The sequence below is a fragment of the Micromesistius poutassou genome, assembly GCF_964030765.1.
Source record: "Micromesistius poutassou genome assembly, chromosome: 3".
In the NCBI taxonomy this organism is placed as follows: Eukaryota; Metazoa; Chordata; class Actinopteri; order Gadiformes; family Gadidae; genus Micromesistius; species Micromesistius poutassou.
The window spans coordinates 21,658,812-21,681,107 of record NC_140273.1 but is presented as its reverse complement, the minus strand read 5'-3'; the positions used below and the strand labels follow the sequence as shown (position 1 = coordinate 21,681,107).

Genomic DNA, 22,296 nt, shown 5'->3' with positions numbered 1-22,296 from the left:
TAACAAAAAAAAGGTGCAGAAACATGGTGCATACAAATAACAAAATAGAAAAATAATGACTAATAAGGCAACATGGTGCATGGTGCAAGAAGTAAACGGTCTGGTCCAGCAGGCTCCCATCATTTTCTCTGCTGGCCTAATTAGAACAAGAAACAAAAGTTTGAACACAAGAAGAATGAACACAATCTCACTAAAGCATGACGCCCTAATAACGACCCTGGTGTTCTCTGATCACTACTGGCGATTGCAAGATTTCCCATTTATTGAACTATTTTAAACATTGACCAACCGAGGCGATAGAAGAAGAATTTCAATTGACCGTCTGTGTGGGGCGAATTTGAGTGCTTGCCCAATGAAGTCCTCGAAACCTCGTCAGCAAGCTCGACATAGAACTGATGTGAACAATATATGAACACTTGTCTGTTATAGCCTTGCACAGAGCCAGGCTGTGCTGGACAAGGACCTCAATGGTAGCCACTCGCCGTAGTCTACGCCAAACGCTGCCCTTATGTTTGCACCGTCCAGTGCTCCAAGGAAATGTTGCTGTAAAAACATTATTATACAATGAAGCTCTATGTGGAGCGCTTGTACGATCTCATTTCGTAAGATTAATCAGTTCAGTCGTAATGAGATTTTAATTTATCATTTAATTTAAGAAAGTGGATATGAGTGTATTCAGTTAAATTGTGGTGGGCTTCTTACACATGGTATTTGCAAAAGATGAACATATGCTGTTACATTAGACAATTTTAAAAAAAGACTTGCATGAAGGTGTTGGAATCTGCTGACCTGAAAAAGGCACACAGACACATCATCATGACTGTTAGATCCAAGCTAGGAAACAATAAAAAGAGATGTCCAGAAATACAACAGATGGGCTTTTAATAATTTGCAATCTGGTAATACAATTTTAGTTTTGAATGTAGGTGGCTTCTATGCAGTATAAAGTATACCATTACGCTATTTCTTTATTCTTTTTTTTTTTAAATACATAAATATATATATAAATTTATATTGTGCAAACGTCAGTAGAGTGTCATAGGGCGTCAGAGCCATGACGTCCGGAAAACATAAATATTGTCCTGATAACGTCTGACTACCACCCCGCATCAACTCCCTCAGCAACGTCTCTTTATTCGTTTGCTGCACTGCCACTCATTCACGACGGGCCGCTGATTGGTTCTTAGATATATCCGTCATTCCAGACAGCAGACGCAAATTTCAGGGATTGGTGAAGAGTCATTCCTAGAGGCGGAACCGTCGGCGGACAACTCCTAGCAGGTGGGATTATGGAAAAGATTCCAATTCGATTCGCCTAGCAGTGCCGTCAATCCTTTTCCCAGATTTCTTATTGGTTCTGCTTCCCTGAAATCGTCAAGGCAAGCCGAACACCGTTAATCGCCTCCATTCTGTGGCCTATTAACACTATCCAGCGGTATCTTTACTAGTTTCCATAAGGAATATTTTCTAAGGACTGCGGTTAATTGCGCTCCTAAACCTATAGTACACGCGAGGACTCTTGCCTTTCTACAGCCTTTACATTTTAACCGGCGACATTTCTACTCATCAGAGAATCGGATGCAGTTTCTATGACAACATCGACCTTTAGATGTGAAGGATGAGAGGATGAAACGATAGTCCTTATTAAACACAGACCCCCATGGTACTCTGATCAGTGTGATTTATAAAGCGGGATCGATAGTTCTCTGGACGGACGCGGACTCACTGCATCGGTAAGAGACCCATAAATAAATAAATATATAAATAATATATATTTATTTATTTATATATGATATGATGATATGATTATATGTTTAATGATTTAATGATGTGTGCTAAACGTTCCCGTTAAGGATGAGGCTAACCTTTAGCGTGGGCCAGCCGTGCTCCCATTGTGTGTTGAGATGTGTCTAACGTTATCACCGTCCAGTGTCACTCGCTGTGTTGCATCGGGCCTTCATCGGGCTTCGCGTCTCCATCATCTGTCTGATGGTTGCCATACGCTCCAGTTCCCTGACCAGGGTGGACCAGACCTGCCCTGCTGGCCGGGCTCTTTAACACGGGCTGGTTTATTGTAGCCCGTCCAGGGTTTAGACGGTATGTGCTCATGTCGCGTCAGCGTGGCGCTGTCGTTGGACCGAGCGACGGATCCCAATCCCCCCAGTCCATCCAGTCCCCTGACCGCTCGTGAAACCGCTCAGGTTCCAACTGTGGACCGCTAGTCAGCCTCCTGGCCTCTGGTGACCACTAGTCAGCCTCCCAGCCTCGCGTGCTGGCCTCTGGTGACCACTAGTCAGCCTCCCAGCCTCGCGTCCTGGCCTCTGGTGACCACTAGTCAGCCTCCCAGCCTCGCGTCCTGGCCTCTGGTGACCACTAGTCAGCCTCCCAGCCTCGCGTCCTGGCCTCTGGTGACCACTAGTCAGCCTCCCAGCCTCGCGTCCTGGCCTCTGGTGACCACTAGTCAGCCTCCCAGCCTCGCGTCCTGGCCTCTGTCGCCCTGATGAACGGTGACAGGGATGTTTCTTACTCACACATAGCTTAGCCTTAAATAGACATTGATATTATGATGGGCACATTGTTCCCCCCCCCACGTATCGTTACCTAACTGCCGGTTCATCTCTCAGGGGCATGTTTGGCTCTGTGTTCAGCCTGGTTTAGTTGCCTGGCTATCCAGTCGCTTGGTTTCCCAATCCACTATGTGTGGTAATCGTCTGCGATTTCCATGTAACCGGTGCAAAGGCAAGCTAATCTCTCATTGGATTTTGTTTTGTTCTAGTCATGGAGTCAAATTCGATTTGCAGATTGTGAACTTCAAATTTTAAATTTGTGCCTTTGTCTACTTAGTCGATTTTCTTTTCCATAGCTTCATTGTAATTCTCTTTCTGTCTCTGTCTCTCCCTCCTCTATTCCTCATCTTCTCCCCATCTGCCCTCCTCTTCGCTCATCACAACCACTGACCCATTACCCCCCTGCCCATCTCGCTCTCTCTGTGTGTGTCGCTGTCTCTCTGTCTCTGTCTCTCTCTCTCCCCCCTCCCTCCCTCCCTCCCTCTCCCTGTTCCTCTCCTAGTGATAATGGACAACGGTCACACCAAGACGGTGGAGGAGTCTCTGGGCTTCTTCAGTGTCAACGAATCAACGGGCCTGAGCTGTGAGCAGCTGAGGAAGAGTCGGGACAGATGGGGGCCCAACGGTAGGCGTCCCTCAGCGTTGTGTTTCACTATGATCCATAGATCAGTGGATCTATGATAATGATCTATTGTCACAACTGAATGAGTAGGCTAAAGGCCGCAGTATACTCGCCGTTCCCAAGTTGTCGCGCGACACTGTGACTATTTATACTCGCGCTGGCGGCCGCGACACTGTTTGCAGTCTTCTCCTGAACAGAGGTGTCGCCACTGAGGAAAGGCTACCGACTTTTTACTATTTCCAGGCACTAGAAGAAGAATAAAACGTAAACAACGGCAGAGCTGGCAGCAGAAATGATGTCACAGTCAATGTCGGCGACGATATTGTATTCTATGGATGTTTATATATATATATATACACACACACCACACAATAAAGAAAGAAACAATAAAAGAAACTAAAACCTTAACAAGAACGCGCATTTAAATGTGCATCAACGTTCACCCATTCTTGGTGGGTGCTGCTGGGTGTGCTCTATAGTCTGTAACAGCTTTAGGTTCAGCTGGTCGTGCACCTGCTGTGGATCCGCACTCCCCATCAAGTCCGCCTTCGAAATGTTCCGTCCTGTGCTTCCGCTTTGTCGCGCGCCACTGAAAAAAAAAGAGTGGTGCGCGACACGGCTAAAATCCTGTCGCGCCGGCGAGATCGACGTCGTTTTGACGTCACATTGTCGCGCGACAACTTGGGAACGGCGAGTATACTGCGGCCTTTAGGTTAGTGGTGATACATGCTATGCTAACTATACACTAAAGTCACGATTCGGTACGTACCTCGGTTTTTAAGTCACGGTTCGGTATGTTTTTCAGTACAGCAGTTTTTAGTTTTTTTAATTAAACCATTTTTTTTTATTTGATTTGATTTTGATTTATTAAATTGTATCAAACTAATGCCTTACACAAATGAAAATACATCAAATACAATTATAGGATAAAAACACAATAAAGACCAGGACTTATTTCCATTGTGGTCCTCAACACAAAACATCAGGAGTGTGTGACAGTCAGAGTGTGTCATAATCAATAAAAACGTTTTTCAAAAACATAATATATATATTTATTTTTTTATTTTTTCTCTCGGTACGTACCGAAATGAAACGTGCATCGAACCGAAAATCTTTGGTACGAATATGCGTATTGTTACACCCCTATTATCATACAATTGATATTACATTTCTAACCTGGAAATCCAGAGGCACATCTAGAAAGCTGTAGGGTCTGGCAACGAGTGATGAAAACGGCCCAACTCGAGGGGCGGCACCAAGCATGCATTTGAAAATATCACTGCACGCAATTGGATAACACTACGACCAATCAGAAGAATACAAGGGGTGACGTATCCAGACCAGCGGAGCTAACCAATAGATAAGACTCTTGCCGTATACGATCGGTAAAACAGCAACACTTTTGGCCCCGCCTATATCAGATACACTGATGTGATTGGTTAATGTTCGGATCCAGTGGAATCGGGAGTGAGTATTTTGCTCGTTTCCAGAGTGACTCGCTGAGCAAATTCAAATTGTGCTCTCGCGAGAACTCTGGATTTCCAGGGTATTTCATTGCAGTAGTTCTGACCAAATATCTAGTGACATAAATGTAACTGCTTGTGTATATATGAAGCAGCTATGACTCCTTATTGTTTCATATGTCTCTTTCTTCTTTCACTTCCAGAGTTGCCTGCGGAAGAAGGTAGGATGTTTTCTTTTTTTACTAAATGCAGTTAGTCTGGACGCTTCATTCATTTTCGATTTCCAAGGGACGTCCCCTACGGGCGCGGAGCAGAATGCCTCTAGACCTGCAACCAATCAGAGCAACCAAACGGGTAGCGCAGAGCTGGTTGTAAACCAGGGAACATTGTAAACATGCTTGCAGCAAAGACATCTTTCCACAAAACAAAAGGCTTTAGCGCAGTCGCCTGTTCTTCTTCTAATGACAACATGCCGTGTAGTTTGTTCAGTGCCGTCCCGATAGAGGACTCAACAGACCGCTCTACATCAGTGGCCGCCATCTTTGTTGTTGCCGGTCTGCCTCTACGGCGTTCCTCTGCACCGGCGTCGTATTTATCCCCGCCTCATGTTAGATCAACGGTTGTGATTGGTCGGTCTCAATCTCGTACCGGGCAGATATTTAGTATGGGAGGGGAGCCAGACCTTATCTGCAGAGCAACTGAAATGAGCTCAGGAGATTTGTTGAGGTTTTCCAGACGAGGACAAACATGGATGTAGGCCAAACTTAAACCCATATTATTTTTTTTTCATTTCAGAGACTTTAAGTTTGAAAGTGGTTTGATGTAAAAAAAAGAAAAGATAAGTCTAGTAATAGTCACTATAATATAATGTATATACCGACCGGTCTGTCCAAGATGTTGCCGACCCTACCCAGGGAATGTCGGAGAGAAGAGGGATCATTTGGGCATTTTATGGACCCGACACACCCAGTTACTCAGCACTTCCATGCGTTCCTCCAGGAATCGCCGCTGATCCCCGCTGGTCCCAGGTCTGCTCAGATCCACCCGATGATAAAGCGACCGCGCCCCGCGGTCATAGACCTGAGCCGGACCAGATGTATAATGCCTGTAATAAAGTGTGGCCCCTGGCCCCGTATGGGGGTCTGGGACCCTAGGGTTGGGGTAGAGCACTGTGTGGGCCCTCCGTCCTTCTTCCCTCCATGCCTCACTCTGCCCCTCCTGTTCCAGGTAAATCTCTCTGGGAGCTGATCCTGGAACAGTTTGAGGATCTGTTGGTCAGAATATTGCTGCTGGCCGCATGTATTTCCTTTGTAAGTAAACACAAACACCTCATACAGAATCGAGATCGTGACATGTTATAAAGGTAATGCTGCAGTGTAGAATCGTATGTTGTAGTTCAAAGCATTCTTGGAACTGAATTTGTTTTAATACAGGGATAAGTGCATCACCTGTAGAGTATGAATGATGTTTCCTGTAGAGATACGGAAGTAGGGGTGTATCAGCACTTTGTAGGTAAATGATGTATCAACTCTCCTAAATATACAAAGCAAAACAAACAAGCCACAGAAAGAGACACAAGTGCATTGGTTTGCATTGCATGGGTTTTCATCTCAAAGTAACTCAACCATGGTTGTTTCTCAGACTCTGGCTTGGTTCGAGGAAGGACAGGGGACAATCACAGCTTTCGTGGAGCCATTTGTCATCCTCCTCATCCTCATTGCCAATGCCATCGTAGGAGTATGGCAGGTAAGCAGAACCTGTGTGTGTGTGTGTGTGTGTGTGTGTGTGTGTGTGTGTGTGTGTGTGTGTGTGTGTGTGTGTGTGTGTGTGTGTGTGTGTGTGTGTGTGTGTGTGTGTGTGTGTGTGTGTGTGCGCTCTGGGTGGTTCTGAAAGAGTGGGGTCAGAGAACATCATGCTACATGGGGGCAGAGCAAACCCTTGAGAGCGCTGCAGTTCACCAACCTGTGTGTGTGTGTGTGTGTGTGTGTGTGTTGTCCAGGAGCGTAATGCAGAGAACGCCATCGAGGCGCTGAAGGAGTACGAGCCGGAGATGGGCAAGGTGTACCGGCAGGACAAGAAGAGCGTGCAGAGGATCCGGGCCAGAGACATCGTCCCGGGGGAGATCGTGGAAGTGGCCGGTAAACTCCAGAAAACATTCACCAGCCATTCTTCACTTACTGATCTTTTGTACAGTTTCTATCAATTCTGATGAATTTCTAGTTTTTTTGTGTTGCCCTGATAATCATCCTGGGTTTCTATTTAGTTTCATGCTTCATTGCTGACACCTGAAACAAGCGATAAGCGGATAACGATGACATCGCCCCCTGTTATTCATTTTTAGATCCGATATTTCTGGACGTTTTGTTTTTCTTCTTTATAGAATCCATAGACATTAGACTTTTCATTAGTCTCACTTCAAGGTCCATAGTTAAGATTTAGGAGTGTAATGGGTTAGAAATTGCCTTGCCAGCTCTCAGTGAGTGTATGAATGGTGAGAATATTTGTTTCAGGTTGAATCTAAATTGGAAAAATTAAAAACCCGGCAACAAATAGCTGCATGGAAGTGTGGCTGAAGATGAAGAGTGAACATTGAACTGTGGAATTCTTTCCGTTGAGTCATTTCAGACCTATTCCATTCAATCACAAAAATCATCATTTTGGAAATGCATTTTATCGGACAGCAGTGCATTTGAGCAGATTTGATTAGGCTTGGGTTTGAAGCCATCCCTGTGATTTGGTTACTGGTTAAGTTCTGTTTTAGTACTATTTTAAATGAAGGATTCTATTATAAGCAATCTGTACCAACCACATTATGTCTTTGTTTAAGAAATTGCAAAATCTCTAGTAAACGATGCCATGGGGCTATTAATGAGTTGAGAAGGGCTTCTAGGAGAAGATTCAGTATAGATTCCTGTGGTTCTGAGCCACAAGGCGACAGACTTTCACCATCCTCATTGCGATTATTGAATATTGCAATTGCGATTTAGTATGTGATTTTTCTTTTTAAAGTTCTTTATGTTCTTTATTATTCACAAAAAAAGCAATAAATCATTCTTTAGTATGACCAACACAATATTGGAAGCAGTCAACATATTAACTGCTCTTTCATTTAGGACAGGCCTATATGTTTTGAGATGAATTGATGCTTGAATTGAATTATAACATCGTTATTTAACTATTAACTATCTTTTTTTTTTTTCGATTTGCATATTGAGTTCTATTACATCGCGATGCCGGTTTGAATTCCATTGATCGTTCAGCCCTAATGCAAACAGGAGTGTTGAGGCTCTTGAACAAGAACAGACATCAAACAAAATACATCAGATATCTGGAGCCTGTGATGTTGTCCCTAAATACCAGGATCTCCTGTGACGGTTAAACCAATGTTACGGCTGTGGTGGGTTCCTGCCTCACTCCCATAGAGAGCGCGGTTTCCAAGCCAAGTTCCAGCAGCCGGTTTCCATCCAGTGTGTTTTGACACAGTTGGAATAACATTGCAGCGCCTCTGTTTAGTTCTCCCTCGACAAGCGTCTCGTGTACATGCTTACCCCTGGCCCTCTGCCTCTCTCTCTCCATCTCCCTCTCTCTCTCCCTCTTAGTCTCTCGATCTGCCTCTCGCTCTTGCTCTCTCTCTCTGCCTCTCTCTCTCTCTGCCTCTCTCTGCCTCTCTCTCTCTTTGCCTCTCTCTCTCTGCCTCTCTCTCTCTCTGCCTCTCTCTATCTGTCTCTCTCTCTATCTGCCTCTCTCTATCTGCCTCTCTCTATCTGTCTCTCTCTCTATCTGTCTCTCTCTCTATCTGTCTCTCTCTCTATCTGCCTCTCTCTATCTGCCTCTCTCTATCTGCCTCTCTCTCTGCCTCTCTCTCTCTTTGCCTCTCTCTATCTGCCTCTCTCTCTGCCTCTCTCTCTCTTTGCCTCTCTCTATCTGCCTCTTTCTATCTGCCTCTCTCTCTGCCTCTCTCTCTCTTTGCCTCTCTCTATCTGCCTCTCTCTCTGCCTCTCTCTCTCTCTTTGCCTCTCTCTCTGCCTCTCTCTCTCTCTGCCTCTCTCTATCTGCCTCTCTCTCTATCTGTCTCTCTCTCTATCTGCCTCTCTCTATCTGCCTCTCTCTCTGCCTCTCTTTCCCTCTGCCTCTCTCTATCTGCCTCTCTCTCTATCTGCCTCTCTCTTTCCCTCTGTCTCTCTCTATCTGCCTCTCTCTCTCTGCCTCTCTCTTTCCCTGTGCTTCGCTCTATCTGCCTCTCTCTATCTGCCTCTCTCTCTCTGCCTCTCTCTATCTGTCTCTCTCTCTATCTGTCTCTCTCTTTCCCTGTGCCTCTCTCTATCTGTCTCTCTCGCGGTCCCCTTCCTGGTAGAGCAGTGAGAACTGCAACAATAGAAAACAGATAGAATAGATACAAGAGAGGCAAAGGCAAAGCTATTCATTTCAGATGGTTTTTATTTGACTCTTTGGCCAACGCTGGACTGGAGTATCATCAACCTCCTCCCACTGAAACCTTTCCATAGCTTTGGACAATCCTGAGAGCACTTTTGCACATGCACAAATCATGTGATATTTCCTCATGCTTGGTGACAGAGTGTCAATTGTCAACACAGAACGCTCTATTCATGTGGCCTAGTAGGACCACAGTGTCGGGTCCTCCAGTGTAAACGCTGTCTCAGGCTGGGGTTCACAAAATAAACTGTGTGTGTGTGTGTGTGTGTGTGTGTGTGTGTGTGTGTGTGTGTGTGTGTGTGTGTGTGTTCATCCTACAGAGCATGGGAACGCAGTGACATTAGTCTGTGATATAACAACAGGAAGCTGGATTATGCGTGTGTTTGTGTGCATGCTTGACCCACCCTACTTTTTAAAGCAATACAACACATTCCGATTTCATTCTAGTCGATTCTAACATCACAGGTTTGTGTCTGATTTGGGTCTGCCAGATAAACATTTGTTTTCTATTTTTCTTTTACTTTGAATGGTAGTGCCATTCCCAGCTCTGTGAAAATATTTGGTGCATATTTCACTGCTGCCTTCCTACAAGGTTTGCTCTGCCTCTGTGTTTCTCTTCTATTGGACATTCAGGCTAAAACACTGAATCAATTCGCAGGCGAATCAAATCTAGACGTCTTAGCTAAGATGCTCTGTCATCATTTCTGACTTTCTTTTGAAATAAGGTGAAGATAGTATACAAATTACACAAACTCTCCTATTGAACATAGAAAACACAAAGAAGACACATATCCCTATCTCCTCACCCCTCGACTATAAAATGCTAATCCTAAACCTGGCTATTGGAGGTTTTCTAAGAGTTTGCGTGTGTCTGTGCGTGTGTGCATGTGTGTGTGTGTGTGTGTGTGTGTGTGTGTGTGTGTGTGTGAAATGATGTGAGATTGCAATGGATTCCATGGATCATGGTTTTCTGATGCTTAATGCACACCTTGATGACGTTTACTTAGTGTCTTCTTCTGGATTCCCCTTCTCCTCCACAGTCGGCGACAAGGTGCCTGCAGACATAAGGCTGACCTCCATCTGCTCCACCACCTTGAGGGTGGATCAGTCCATTCTGACGGGGGAGTCCGTCTCAGTTCTGAAACACACTGACCCTGTGCCAGACCCCCGTGCTGTCAACCAGGACAAGAAAAACATGCTTTTCTCAGTAAGACCTTACGTGTGTGTGTGTGTGTGTGTGTGTGTGTGTGTGCCCCCCCACAAATACCATCTGTAATGTAGTTGTTGAAAGTTGTTTGTGAAATATGTATTGCATAAGGAATTTAAGGAGCCAGTGAAGACACAGTTTCTGTGGGAATTCAGACAATATGAGATTAAAAGCCCCAAGTGTTTTGGGGCTGAGAGCTTTAGGACAGAGGGGAGCTTGTTATCACCATGGTTACGGCCCAAGGCAACTTTGTGATACCTTTTCAGTAGCATCCTTGAGTATGAGCGATGTTGTATATGAAGTGCACCACACACCCTAGCGTTATACTACAGGTCTCCGGGAAGCGTAATCCTCAGATGAGGGGATTCAATAAATCTCTGCTCAGACGGAGATTCACCATCCACACACACCGTAGCGTTATACTCTATACACACACACTATACACACACACGTAGCGTTATACTCTATACACACACACTATACACACACACCGTAGCGTTATACTCTATACACACACACTATACACACACACCGTAGCGTTATACTCTATACACACACACTGTACACACACACACACACCCAAGACAGAGCTCCACACACACACACACACACACACACACACACACACACACACACACACACACACACACACACACACCGCCCAAACAGAGCTCCACACACACACACACACACACACACACACACACACACACAGCCCAGACAGAACTCTACACACACACACACACACACACACACACACACACACACACACACACACACACACACACACACACACACACACACACACACACCTCCAAGACAGAACTCCACACATCCACACACACACACACACACACACACACACACACACACACACACACACTGCCCAGACAGAGCTCCACAAGTCCACACACACACACCGTGCCGCTGGTGATTACTATGTTGTCGATCATATAGGACACATCACCACGTTTAAAAAACAACAACATCAAAACCTCTTTTGGCGCACCGCTGGCTCTTCAGCGTTCCACCCTATCACAGCCTGGGAGAGGAGCGGCATCAGAGACCAGCCGTTAAACCGGTGAACACGTCGCGGCAGCATCGCGTCGGTGACGCCTGACTCGTTTCCATGGGAGCCGTCCACCGTCCACTAACTGTCCTCACAGTCCCACCTCCTCCCTAGGACCCGACCAGCGGCGTCACCAGAGACACTATAGAAGGAGGAGACGCATCACTGAAAAAATCACCCATTGAAATGCACGGGGAAACTTCGTAACGCCAAGATGGCCGTTGTTTGCACATGTCCCGCCTCTTCCGGTGCCGTTGCTCCAATCATTTTGCAGGTCCTACGCGGTCACGCTTTTTGCGACATTTATTATTTTCAATCAGGAGGGAAGAACCAGCAGCTGGAAGCGGCACAAGCAGCATCGACTGGAAAACTTGGACTCCCTGTTATCTTGTTGGCTCGGCAGCAAAAGCTAACTTTTAAAGCTAACTTGCTGTCAGTGCAGTGCCGGTGTTGTTATGCCGTAAATGAAAACTGTGTCGTGAAGCATTGCGCATGCGCAGTCCAAGATTACCTAAAGATTACCTTTAAAACGTTAATTTGATACAAAACCACCAAACCCTTTCAGCGATTTTAGTCTGTTTTTCATTGTGATTTCAAACATGTGTTTTTTATGCCCCTTAGATCTCGGAAAATGGAGATCCAGCTCTCTCCCTATTCATTAGACAGGGCCCTGGTCTTGTTAAGACCAAATAGCTGCCCGAAAGGCGTGGCCAAAATGGCCGCGAGTGAGAGGACTTGCCTAGAAGGACTTTGGCGTCACTTCCTGTCGTGTCGCTGTGTGTCCCTGCAGGGGACCAACATAGCGGCGGGGCGGGCCATCGGCGTGGTCGTGGCCACCGGGGTCCAGACGGAGATCGGCAAGATCCGGGACCAGATGGCTGCCACGGACCCGGAGCGCACGCCCCTGCAGCAGAAACTGGACCAGTTCGGAGAGCAGCTGTCCAAGGTACTGAACCAGCGGACCACAGACCGAGCATCTGGAGCTGCCAGCGCACTCGTAGTGTTCAGGCTTGCGCCCCGTCCCTGGTTTGAGGGACACCGTGGTGCACCAGTTGCTTTAGAGGATGGTGCCAATCATCTTAATGACATAATTCCAATGTTATTCCATTGCAAATACAATTGTAGAATATAAAGTAGGCACTGCACGGTCTCAGATAGATTAGCATATTTCAGTCCCTTGTATGAGCAGAAGCATGTGACAGGACACCACCTCCGGAGGTATCCTGGCAACGGCAGGCGACCGCAAACTGCATTTATTCTGGAACCTCTCGTTCATTTTCCATTTCCAAGGGGCGTCACCAGAGCAGGCACAGACCAAAAGGCCTCCGGACGCAATTGGATAGACCAATCACCATCCAATCATAGCAACAATGTCACAGCACTGAGTAATGGGAAAAAAAGATTTGTCTTTTGGTGAAAATAATATGAATAATAATGAATAATGAATAATATAGCTGTCTCGATAGTGGAGTCAGCAAACTGTTCTCCGTCAGCAGCAGCCATCGTTGTCGTCGTTGATGCCTCTATGAGCTGCCTGCACCTTCATCGTATTTATCCCGCCTCATAGTGATAAACGGCTGTCATTGGTCGGCCTATATCTTACCAGGCACTCATCTTTTTGAATGGGAGCGGACCAGACCTTATCTGCAGAGCAGGTGAAACATGAGCTGGTGAGATTGGTTCCCAGGCCCCTCCAGAGGGGGTGTTGACAATGGTTGACCGTCTCTGGTACGACCGTAATGTTTGAAATCCCACTTAATCGATTCAGAACGCTTGTGTCCACAGGGCCATAGCTTCACGTTAGGCTGGAGGAGGGTTCAACCAATCAAACGACGAGGAGTCCCATCTCCTCCAAGACGTCGTACATGTATATCCATATACATCAGGGAATCTGTCCGTTTTGTAACGGGTGGACTGTAACATCAATATTTATCCAAGTTCTGATTACTCTCTCTTGGAAAAGAATTGCAAAAACCCAATGCCAAAATATTAAAACAAACAAAAATGGCAACGGTTGTTTTAAGAACCTAGTATTTCTCAAACGTCTCTATTTGTATATCCAACGCATGAGCTGGACCGGCGTGTGTGGTCTCTGATAGTAACCGCCCGGCCCCCCTCCAGGTGATCAGTGTGATCTGCATCGCCGTCTGGGCCATCAACGTGGGCCACTTCAACGACCCTGTGCACGGCGGCAGCTGGCTGCGCGGCGCTGTGTACTACTTCAAGATCGCCGTGGCCCTGGCCGTAGCGGCCATACCAGAAGGTAGGGCCGCCGTCTTCTGTCTCCCTGCCTTCACCCCTTCGTTATGTTCCATGCCTCGAACCCATTTGAGAATCCACCCGCTCTTCTTCCTTATAGAATCGTTGAGTCCATGCCATTTGAAGGATAGTTGATAGTAAAATGATGTTCCTTTATAGGCATACTTTTCTCTACATCACATGTATCGGTATAGGTATTATTTATTTTAGATTTTGTACTGGCCCACCAGTCTTTGGCCCTTCGTGCTCATCCTTATGGTATTGCCTGTCTGCCTGTGTGTTGCTCCCTCTCCCTTTCCCCCTAGGTCTCCCTGCTGTGATCACCACCTGTCTGGCGTTGGGCACCAGGCGCATGGCTCGCAAGAACGCCATCGTGCGCTCCCTGCCCTCCGTGGAGACCCTGGGCTGCACCTCCGTCATCTGCTCCGACAAGACGGGCACCCTGACCACCAACCAGATGTCTGTCTGCCGGGTGAGACGCCCCCCCTGTGTCACGCTCTCGCCGTGTCGCGCTCTCCAGAATTCACGGCGCTTTGGCCGGTCCGCGTGAAATGACCGCAACGCGAAAATACGTCCATCGCCTGCAACACTTAGACTTAGACTTAACACTAGACTTTAACCAATCATCTCACTTTCCCTGCAATACTGACCAAACGTTGCACCACGCCTTACGCCAAGTCTGTTTACAGATGAACTTCAACAAGGAGTTGAAGTTCGAATTTGACGAATGTGGCTATGCAATCACGTCAAATGCATCTCATTTACCAGTAAATCGCGGAATTGCGATTCAAATTTATCAAATTTATTGCGATTACAGAATCACAATAAGCTCTGTGATTTTTCCTCATTCCTACAACTAAAACAACTAAAAGAATTAAGGTTGTAGCAACTTTAAATCAGCTGTTTGCTACTGTTGCAAATGTGATCTTTGAATGTTAATAATCCACTACCATTAACTAACTGTGTGTGTGTGTGTGTGCATGGTGTATGTATGTGTAGATGTTTGTGGTGGAAAGTGTGTCAGGAGAACGCTGCAATCTCAGCGAGTTCAATATCACCGGATCAACATACGCCCCAGAAGGGGAAGTGTGAGTGACCTTTAACCTTTTAACACCTGTTAACACCATGACAACGCCCCGCCCTGCAAATCAAACGTTGCCCGGTTCTATTTTTACTATTGGCATTAATGCTTCTTGCTTCTCCAAAACATTAAAAGTGTATTTCGTCCATTCCAAACTCAAGGCTTTTCTCCCGTCCAAACTGCTTTGTGTAACGGTTTACTGTCGCATGTCCAACTCCCGTTTGTCCAACGCTGATCCTATTCCTTCCTGACATTCCTTCACCTCCTTCTTCCCTCTGTCCTCGTCAACATTTTTGCTTATCGTGGTCCACTTCCCTTCCTCCATCCTTAACCCGTGTCTCCTCTCTGCTGCCTGCCTGGCTCTGCGCTCTGCGCTCTGCACTCTGTGCTCCGCGCTGCAGGTACAAAGAGGACGTGGCTGTGCGCTGCAGTCAGTACGAGGGCCTGGTGGAGCTGGCCTCCATCTGCGCCCTGTGCAACGACTCCTCCCTGGACTTCAACGAGGTCAGACATGCTTTCATCACAGCACGTCATCTAGAGAGAGGAGTTAAGTTAACCTTTGACGACCCTTTGGTTGTCTGTCCTGATCAGAGGTGTGTCTGGAGGGGGGGGGGGGGGGGTGTTGCTTTATTCTCTATATCAATGACATAAACAAAGGAGACTGCTCAATATCTATTTGGATTTCAATGTGTGTGGGGGGATGGATGCACTGTACTCTGATGTTTTAATATTTGTATATTGTACAAAGCAATTATCACAAAAAGGAGACCACTCAAATGAGAAGTGTGTCGCCATGACGGCTTACCCCCGGTTGGTGTTGGTTCAGTCCAAGGGCGTGTTCGAGAAGGTGGGCGAGGCCACGGAGACGGCGCTCTGCTGCCTGGTGGAGAAGATGAACGTGTTCGACACGGACATGAGAGGCATCAGCCCGTCGGAGAGGGCCACCGCGTGCTGCTCCGTACGTACTGCTCCTCCTCCTCCTCCTGCTCCTCCTCCTCCTCCTCCTCCTCCTCCTCCTGCTCCTCCTCCTCCTCCTCCTCCTCCTCCTCCTCCTCCTCCTCACCGCCGTCCCCTCCCACTGTCTCTATCCGACCGCACACAACGCCAGTTCCAAACACCACAGATCCTGCGCTGCCCGCTTTATTACTTTCACTAGTACAAGCAATTGAGTACGTCTGCAATACACCATGCATCACAGCCGGGGCTGTTCAGACTCCTGCAGCAACAAGCCCTTCAACTCAAATATTACCTCTGTTAGGAACTGCAGTTAGAGGTGCTTTAGGTACGATTCAAGAGCTGTCATTTGTAATAAATCACGGAATGTGATGTAGATGAGGTAGAGTTGGTTGAGTGTCACTTCATGACAGTGCGTCCCTCATACGCGCGTGTCCCTCTCTGAAGCCGTATGTCTAACGTAAACTGCCTCCTGCATGTGACGTCATCATCGTGCACGTTATAATAACAATTATAAAACGGGGGGCCTAAATCAAGCGATCTGATTGGTTCCCAACCGTTGTATATTGAGCGTATACACACAGCTATGACGCCCGTTCAGTTTACAGAGTTCAGTATCACTCCGCGCCTAACTCCAACTGTTGTTTATTTATATATAAAAGCGATAGCGTAGTTCACTGAAGCCTAAAAAACATGTTGATTGCTGGAGAGGGTGGAAATGTTGTAAAGCAATAGGCACACGGTCGGCAATTTAGCCTACTATCGAGTTCGAGTGAACTCGATAGTAGGCTAAATTGCCGGTGAACCAAGCTACCGTCTTTAGCCTAGCCTTCTCTCTGAAGGACGCTACAGTGTGTTGCATAGCAACCGCCGTACACTTTGCCGGCAGCCAGGAGGGACTACTTTTTTGTATTCGTTAAAAAAAAATGCTTTTCCGACTTTCTAGCTTTTTCAAAATTGAGGGTGTCTATGACTTTCATTTCGCCATACTTACGTAACCGTTTTATAAAAGCAATAGATCACTTCAGTCAGTGGTATACGGTCATTATACCACAGTGAAGGGGGTCGCCGCCCCTCCGCTGCGCGTCGGGACGGACAACGCCCCTTAACTGTGGTATAATGAGCGTATACCACAGCCTGTCGTGATCTATTGCTTAAAGATACCATTACATCATTTGTGTGTCGTTTGTTGGGAGCACAGGCGCCACCCGTCGTCCGTTGGCGAGTGAAAGGCTCTGAGAGAATGTCTCTTCTGGTCGACCGAGCGCCTGCCTCTGTATCAGAGCATCTCTCCCGTGATTGGTTCAAAACGCACACACTGAGCCTTCCTCCCCCGACCTCCTTCAGGTGATCAAGCAGCTGATGAGGAAGGAGCTGACCTTGGAGTTCTCCAGGGACAGGAAGTCCATGTCCGTCTTCTGCTCGCCCAATAAGCAGAACCGCTCCGCCACAGGGGCCAAGATGTTCATCAAGGTGGGGTCACGCTCTCTTCATCCTCCATCGTCCTTCACCCCGCTGTGAACAACGGAATACCTCACCTGCTTAATCCTAGTAGTGGGTAAAGGGGTGATATGATGTCATGCTTTTACAAGACGCTGAAATCGTTTTTTTCCGAAATTGTGTGAGAATAATAAGGGGTGTTTTTTAACATAGAGGCATGTAGCCCTATTCTAGTAGTCTCCACGAATGCAATTATTAACCCTTAAAAAGCACGCTATGGGATCTTTAACGTTCCCTCCTGTCCCCTCCCTCTCCACCAGGGGGCGCCAGAGAGCGTGCTGGAGCGCTGCAACTACATCCGGGTCAGCGGGACGGGGTCGGACGCCGTGTCCACCCGGGTGCCCCTGGGCCCGGCCGTACGCGAGCAGGTGCTGGCCACCGTGCGGGAGTGGGCCTCGGGCCGGGACACGCTGCGCTGCCTCGCCATGGCAACCAGGGACAGCCCCCCGGACCACCGATCCCTCAACCTGGAGAACTCGGCCACCTTCGCAGACTATGAGGTCAGCGGTGTGATGGGAGAGACGGAGGGTGAGGGCGGGAGAGGATGAGGGTGGGAGAGGATGAGGGTGGGAGAGGATGAGGGTGGGAGAGGATGAGGGTGGGAGAGTGAGAGAAAGGGAGAGGATGAGGATGGGAGAGGGAGAGTGAGAGAAAGGGAGTGAGAGAAAGGAGAGGATGAGGATGGGAGAGAGAAAGAGAGAGAGGGTGGGAAAGGGAGACGTGTCTGTTCAGGGCGTAAGGGAGTGTGAGTGATGATGATGAGAAGATAGGTCACCAGCCGCTACTAAGTCATTTATAAAAATGAATCATTCTCATAGAAAGAAGGATTACAGCTCGATGTTGAATAGGAACCATCTCATCATAACATCATAACATAAGTTTGGATTAGCTCATTTAATAATTTCTGTCTGTGTGCAAACTCTGCCTGCAGGTGCAGTACTGAGTTGTATTCAGTGCTGTGCAGTATTGTCGTGTTCCCCTGACTGCGATGAGCACATGCTCTGATGTGAAAGGCGTCCTTGTTTTTGAACTGGTTGAGATGTTGTTCTACTGGTGTCAAGGATCCACCCTGTATATCTTAATAGAACGATGATGCATCAAGACTCCAATCATCCCATTGCATAGCGGTCACCAAGCACATCCTGTCCTATAACAAACATATTGAACTGCCTTATGTTGACACCAGAGGGCACAATACCCTGTATACTAACCTCTGTGTGCAAACTCTTCCTGCGAGTGCAGTACTGAGTTGTATTCAGTGCTGTGCAGTATTGTCGTGTTCCCCCTGCGATGAGCACATGCTCTGATGTGAAAGGCGTCCTTGTTTTTGAACACGGTGGCCTCTTTCCCCTCTGCTCTCCCCAGTCGGACCTGACGTTTGTGGGCTGCGTGGGCATGCTGGACCCGCCCAGGAAGGAGGTTCTGGGCGCGGTGCGGATGTGTCGACAGGCTGGCATACGGGTCATCATGATCACAGGTAGGCCCGCTGGCTGGAGGCCCTCTCTCACTGCCACCATGTCTGCTCCTCTGTGGGACCGGTGGAGGTACTTACCAGGGTTAGGGTTCATCTCCACCGGGGCTGTAGTCAAACCAACCACGTCTGTGGGATCAGTAGAGATACTTACCAGGGTTAGGGTTCATCTCCACCGGGGCTGTAGTCAAACCAACCACGTCTTGGTCCACTGAAATGCCACCAACTCTACGACCAATCGATTGGTCGATGGGAAAAAATTATGAAATCTCAATTTTATCTGTAGATGAACTTAATCGGCCACCGTGCGTTCTATAACTATATCACTTGAGGGCTGTTTGGAGAAGGGCAGAGGGTTTCAGATCCACTCCGGGTCCGAGTCTGACTAATGGGTCATGTTGGATTACTTTCAGTTTGTTCTGTGTTTAATATAATGGGTCCAACACCAACTCGCTGGTGTTACTTTCATATGGAATGTCTTTTTTGGGACTCGACCCTTTCAACACTTTATGATGCGTCAAATAAAGAACAAAGAGTAACTACACGACGCTACTCTGTCACGTGAAGCTGCGTGAAGCAATTCTTTCTCCCAACCAACAAGCTCCTCATCCCAGTGCTCCCAGCCCCTCATCCCAGTGCTCCCAGCTCCTCATCCCAGTGCTCCCAGCTCCTCATCCCAGTGCTCCCAGCCCCTCATCCCAGTGCTCCCAGCTCCTCATCCCAGTGCTCCCAGTGCCTCATCCTAGCGCTCCCAGCTCCTCATCCCAGCGCTCCCAGCGCTTCAAGGAATTGGAACAAATATGAATCATCAGTTTATTAGCCGTGTTTTTGACTCAAAGAGCCAGAACCGTAGTAGGGCTCCCCCACACTGGCCCCAGGCCACAGGGCTGGTCACATGTCAGCCAGGCTGGGTGAGATGTTGTTCTACTGGTGTCAAGGATCCACCCTGTATATCTTAATAGAATGATGATGCATCAAGACTCCAATCATCCCATTGCATAGCGGTCACCAAGGACATCCTGTCCTATAACAAACATATTGAACTGCCTTATGTTGACACCAGAGGGCACAATACCCTGTATACTATCCCTCTGGTGTCTCTTTAACACCAGAGGGCACAATACCCTGTATACTAACACCATGTTTCAGGGAGAAGGAGGTTGCTCCAACAGTTATGATGTATTACCTCATTGTGTTGATTCACATCCTTGTGCTACTTACAGTAAATTGCATTTGTCGTGGCAATTTCCTTTAACAGATATTGTGTCTAGGACAGATGAGATTTCTCAATGCAAAAAAGCACACAATACTTGGCAGACAGTTATCCTAGGTTTAATGCATGCATACATTAGACTCCTCTCCAGCAGAGTGAGTCCAGAATACAGTTTGACAGAGTTATTTATACCGTTTCAGATCCTTCCTACATTGCAGATGTCAATAATCAAATCAAGTAATGTTTGCCCAAGACACAGAGTTGCCTGTGTTCTTATCAAGCAGAAGAGTGCCTAAGAGAAGAGTCTTCTCCCTTGTGACCGGTTTACCCAAGTATGAAGTTTAACACTATTGGTTGACTCACTAAGGAAGGTAGGCTGGCGACCCATGGAGAAGGGTTTACATTTATATTATTAATCTTTAGTTTTTACCAGGGTATTCACATTGAGACGGTAGTCTCTTTTACAAATTAGCCCTGGCCAAGAAAGACAGCACCTAGCTAAAAGACACATAAAAACAGAGAAACAGAGAATAGATGCCACTGAGGAAGGTGGGACAGCTGACCACAGCACAAGGGTAAACATTTTGATTGATTCTGAGGAGGAAGGTGGGACAGCTGACCAGAGCACATGGGTTAACATTTTGATTGACTCTGAGGAGGAAGGTGGGACAGCTGACCAGAGCACATTAGAGTTAACATTTTGACGACATCGCTCACCGGTGAGGTGGCTGAACCAAGCACAAAGGTCAATAAACAGACGACTCTGGGGAAAGGCAGGATGGCAAGACACTACGCAAAGTCAGAACACGAGGCCTAACAAGGCCTACACATGCTGAACGAGTCTGTGCGTCAGTAAACAGGCACGATTGAGACGCTCCCCTTGTGTCGCCCCCCAGGGGACAACAAGGGCACGGCCCTGTCCATCTGCCGGCGCGTGGGCATCATCACGGAGCAGGAGGAGGCGGAGGGCGCCGCGTCCCCCTTCGGCGTGGGGCTGACGGGCCGGGAGTTTGACGAGCTGCCCCCCCACCTCCAGCGCCAGGCCTGCCGCAACACCCGCTGCTTCGCCCGCGTGGAGCCGGCCCACAAGAGCCGCATCGTGGAGTACCTGCAGAGCCTGAACGAGATCACGGCCATGGTGAGCCTCTGGGCCGGGGAGACGGGTCGAGACCCTACAACAACCAGCTGTGTCTAGATCACATCGCAGCCCCTTTATTGGGAGTAGTTGGGATTCAGTTCCTGGTACCTTCTGGACTAAAAGCTAATGCTGAAGAAGATGTTGATGTAATCTAGAGTTTCAGAGCCCTTTGTCCCAAACAAATATTGGACATGTATGCTGTTTTTTTTTTCTTGAAAATCAGCATACAAGGGGGGTCCTACAGAGGCCTTCCAATTCCTGTTCTCTAGTCTGTACAAAAAAGGTGCGAACCCCCGTATCTTGTATTGGGCTAGCGTTTCTTGAAGAAGCCGATCCCAAACGGCCCACGCCCTCTCTATGGTTAATCCACATTCAGGACGTGATTCCTGAGAGAGATAAGCACACAGACCAGGTGGTCTGCAGAGGATCTAGGTTTTGACTGTTACATGAAAGTCCATATGATGCTCATCCCAACTCCCCCGTTGTGGGCCATTCCATATTGCCATCTTACCCTACGTCCTAAAACAATGTGCATTTAGGTCTAGATTTGGACTGGGATCAAGTCATAACACTACCATGTGACCCACCACACCACTCTCCATCTGGAATAGATTTAAAGGCTCTGGTTTTCCTTTAAACAATCCCTGCTGCTGCTTGCCTCCCGACCAATCAGACGGGAGACGGCGTGAACGACGCACCGGCACTGAAGAAGGCGGAGATCGGCATCGCCATGGGCAGCGGCACGGCCGTGGCCAAGACGGCGTCGGAGATGATCCTGGCCGACGACAACTTCAGCACCATCGTGGCAGCAGTGGAGGAGGGCCGCGCCATCTACAACAACATGAAGCAGTTCATCAGATACCTCATCTCCTCCAACATAGGGGAGGTGGTCTGGTGAGTTCAGACACATCTCCAACATAGGGGAGGTGGTCTGCTGAGTTCAGACACATCTCCTCCAACATAGGGGAGGTGGTCTGGTGAGTTCAGACACATCTCCTCCAACATAGGGGAGGTGGTCTGCTGAGTTCAGACACATCTCCTCCAACATAGGGGAGGTGGTCTGCTGAGTTCAGACACATCTCCTCCAACATAGGGGAGGTGGTCTGGTGAGTTCAGACACATCTCCAACATAGGGGAGGTGGTCTGGTGAGTTCAGACACATCTCCAACATAGGGGAGGTGGTCTGCTGAGTTCAGACACATCTCCAACATAGGGGAGGTGGTCTGGTGAGGACCGTCAGTGCCAGTAGAACCGTTTCACTGCAGGAGTGGCCATGCCACCATGTATGTTATCTTCAGTTTATAAGTCTGATACTCTA

At 47.8% G+C, this 22,296-nt stretch overlaps 1 protein-coding gene across 1 annotated transcript in view; it reads left to right on the top strand.

Annotated features, from left to right (window-relative positions):
* The first annotated feature begins 62 nt into the window (after positions 1-62).
* LOC311340283 (sarcoplasmic/endoplasmic reticulum calcium ATPase 2) overlaps positions 63-22,296 on the top strand; it is a 27,629-nt gene continuing 5,395 nt past the window's right edge. Inside the window, exons 1-18 of the mRNA XM_084465176.1 lie at positions 63-1,733; positions 3,070-3,192; positions 4,856-4,873; positions 5,880-5,962; positions 6,294-6,398; positions 6,652-6,790; positions 10,127-10,293; positions 12,153-12,308; positions 13,484-13,625; positions 13,927-14,093; positions 14,621-14,709; positions 15,104-15,206; positions 15,529-15,660; positions 17,004-17,129; positions 17,417-17,656; positions 18,522-18,633; positions 20,737-20,978; positions 21,652-21,872. Coding sequence (XP_084321302.1) covers positions 3,075-3,192; positions 4,856-4,873; positions 5,880-5,962; positions 6,294-6,398; positions 6,652-6,790; positions 10,127-10,293; positions 12,153-12,308; positions 13,484-13,625; positions 13,927-14,093; positions 14,621-14,709; positions 15,104-15,206; positions 15,529-15,660; positions 17,004-17,129; positions 17,417-17,656; positions 18,522-18,633; positions 20,737-20,978; positions 21,652-21,872 — 2,360 coding nt within the window. The 5' untranslated portion in view covers positions 63-1,733; positions 3,070-3,074. The remainder of the gene's footprint in view (positions 1,734-3,069; positions 3,193-4,855; positions 4,874-5,879; positions 5,963-6,293; positions 6,399-6,651; positions 6,791-10,126; positions 10,294-12,152; positions 12,309-13,483; positions 13,626-13,926; positions 14,094-14,620; positions 14,710-15,103; positions 15,207-15,528; positions 15,661-17,003; positions 17,130-17,416; positions 17,657-18,521; positions 18,634-20,736; positions 20,979-21,651; positions 21,873-22,296) is intronic.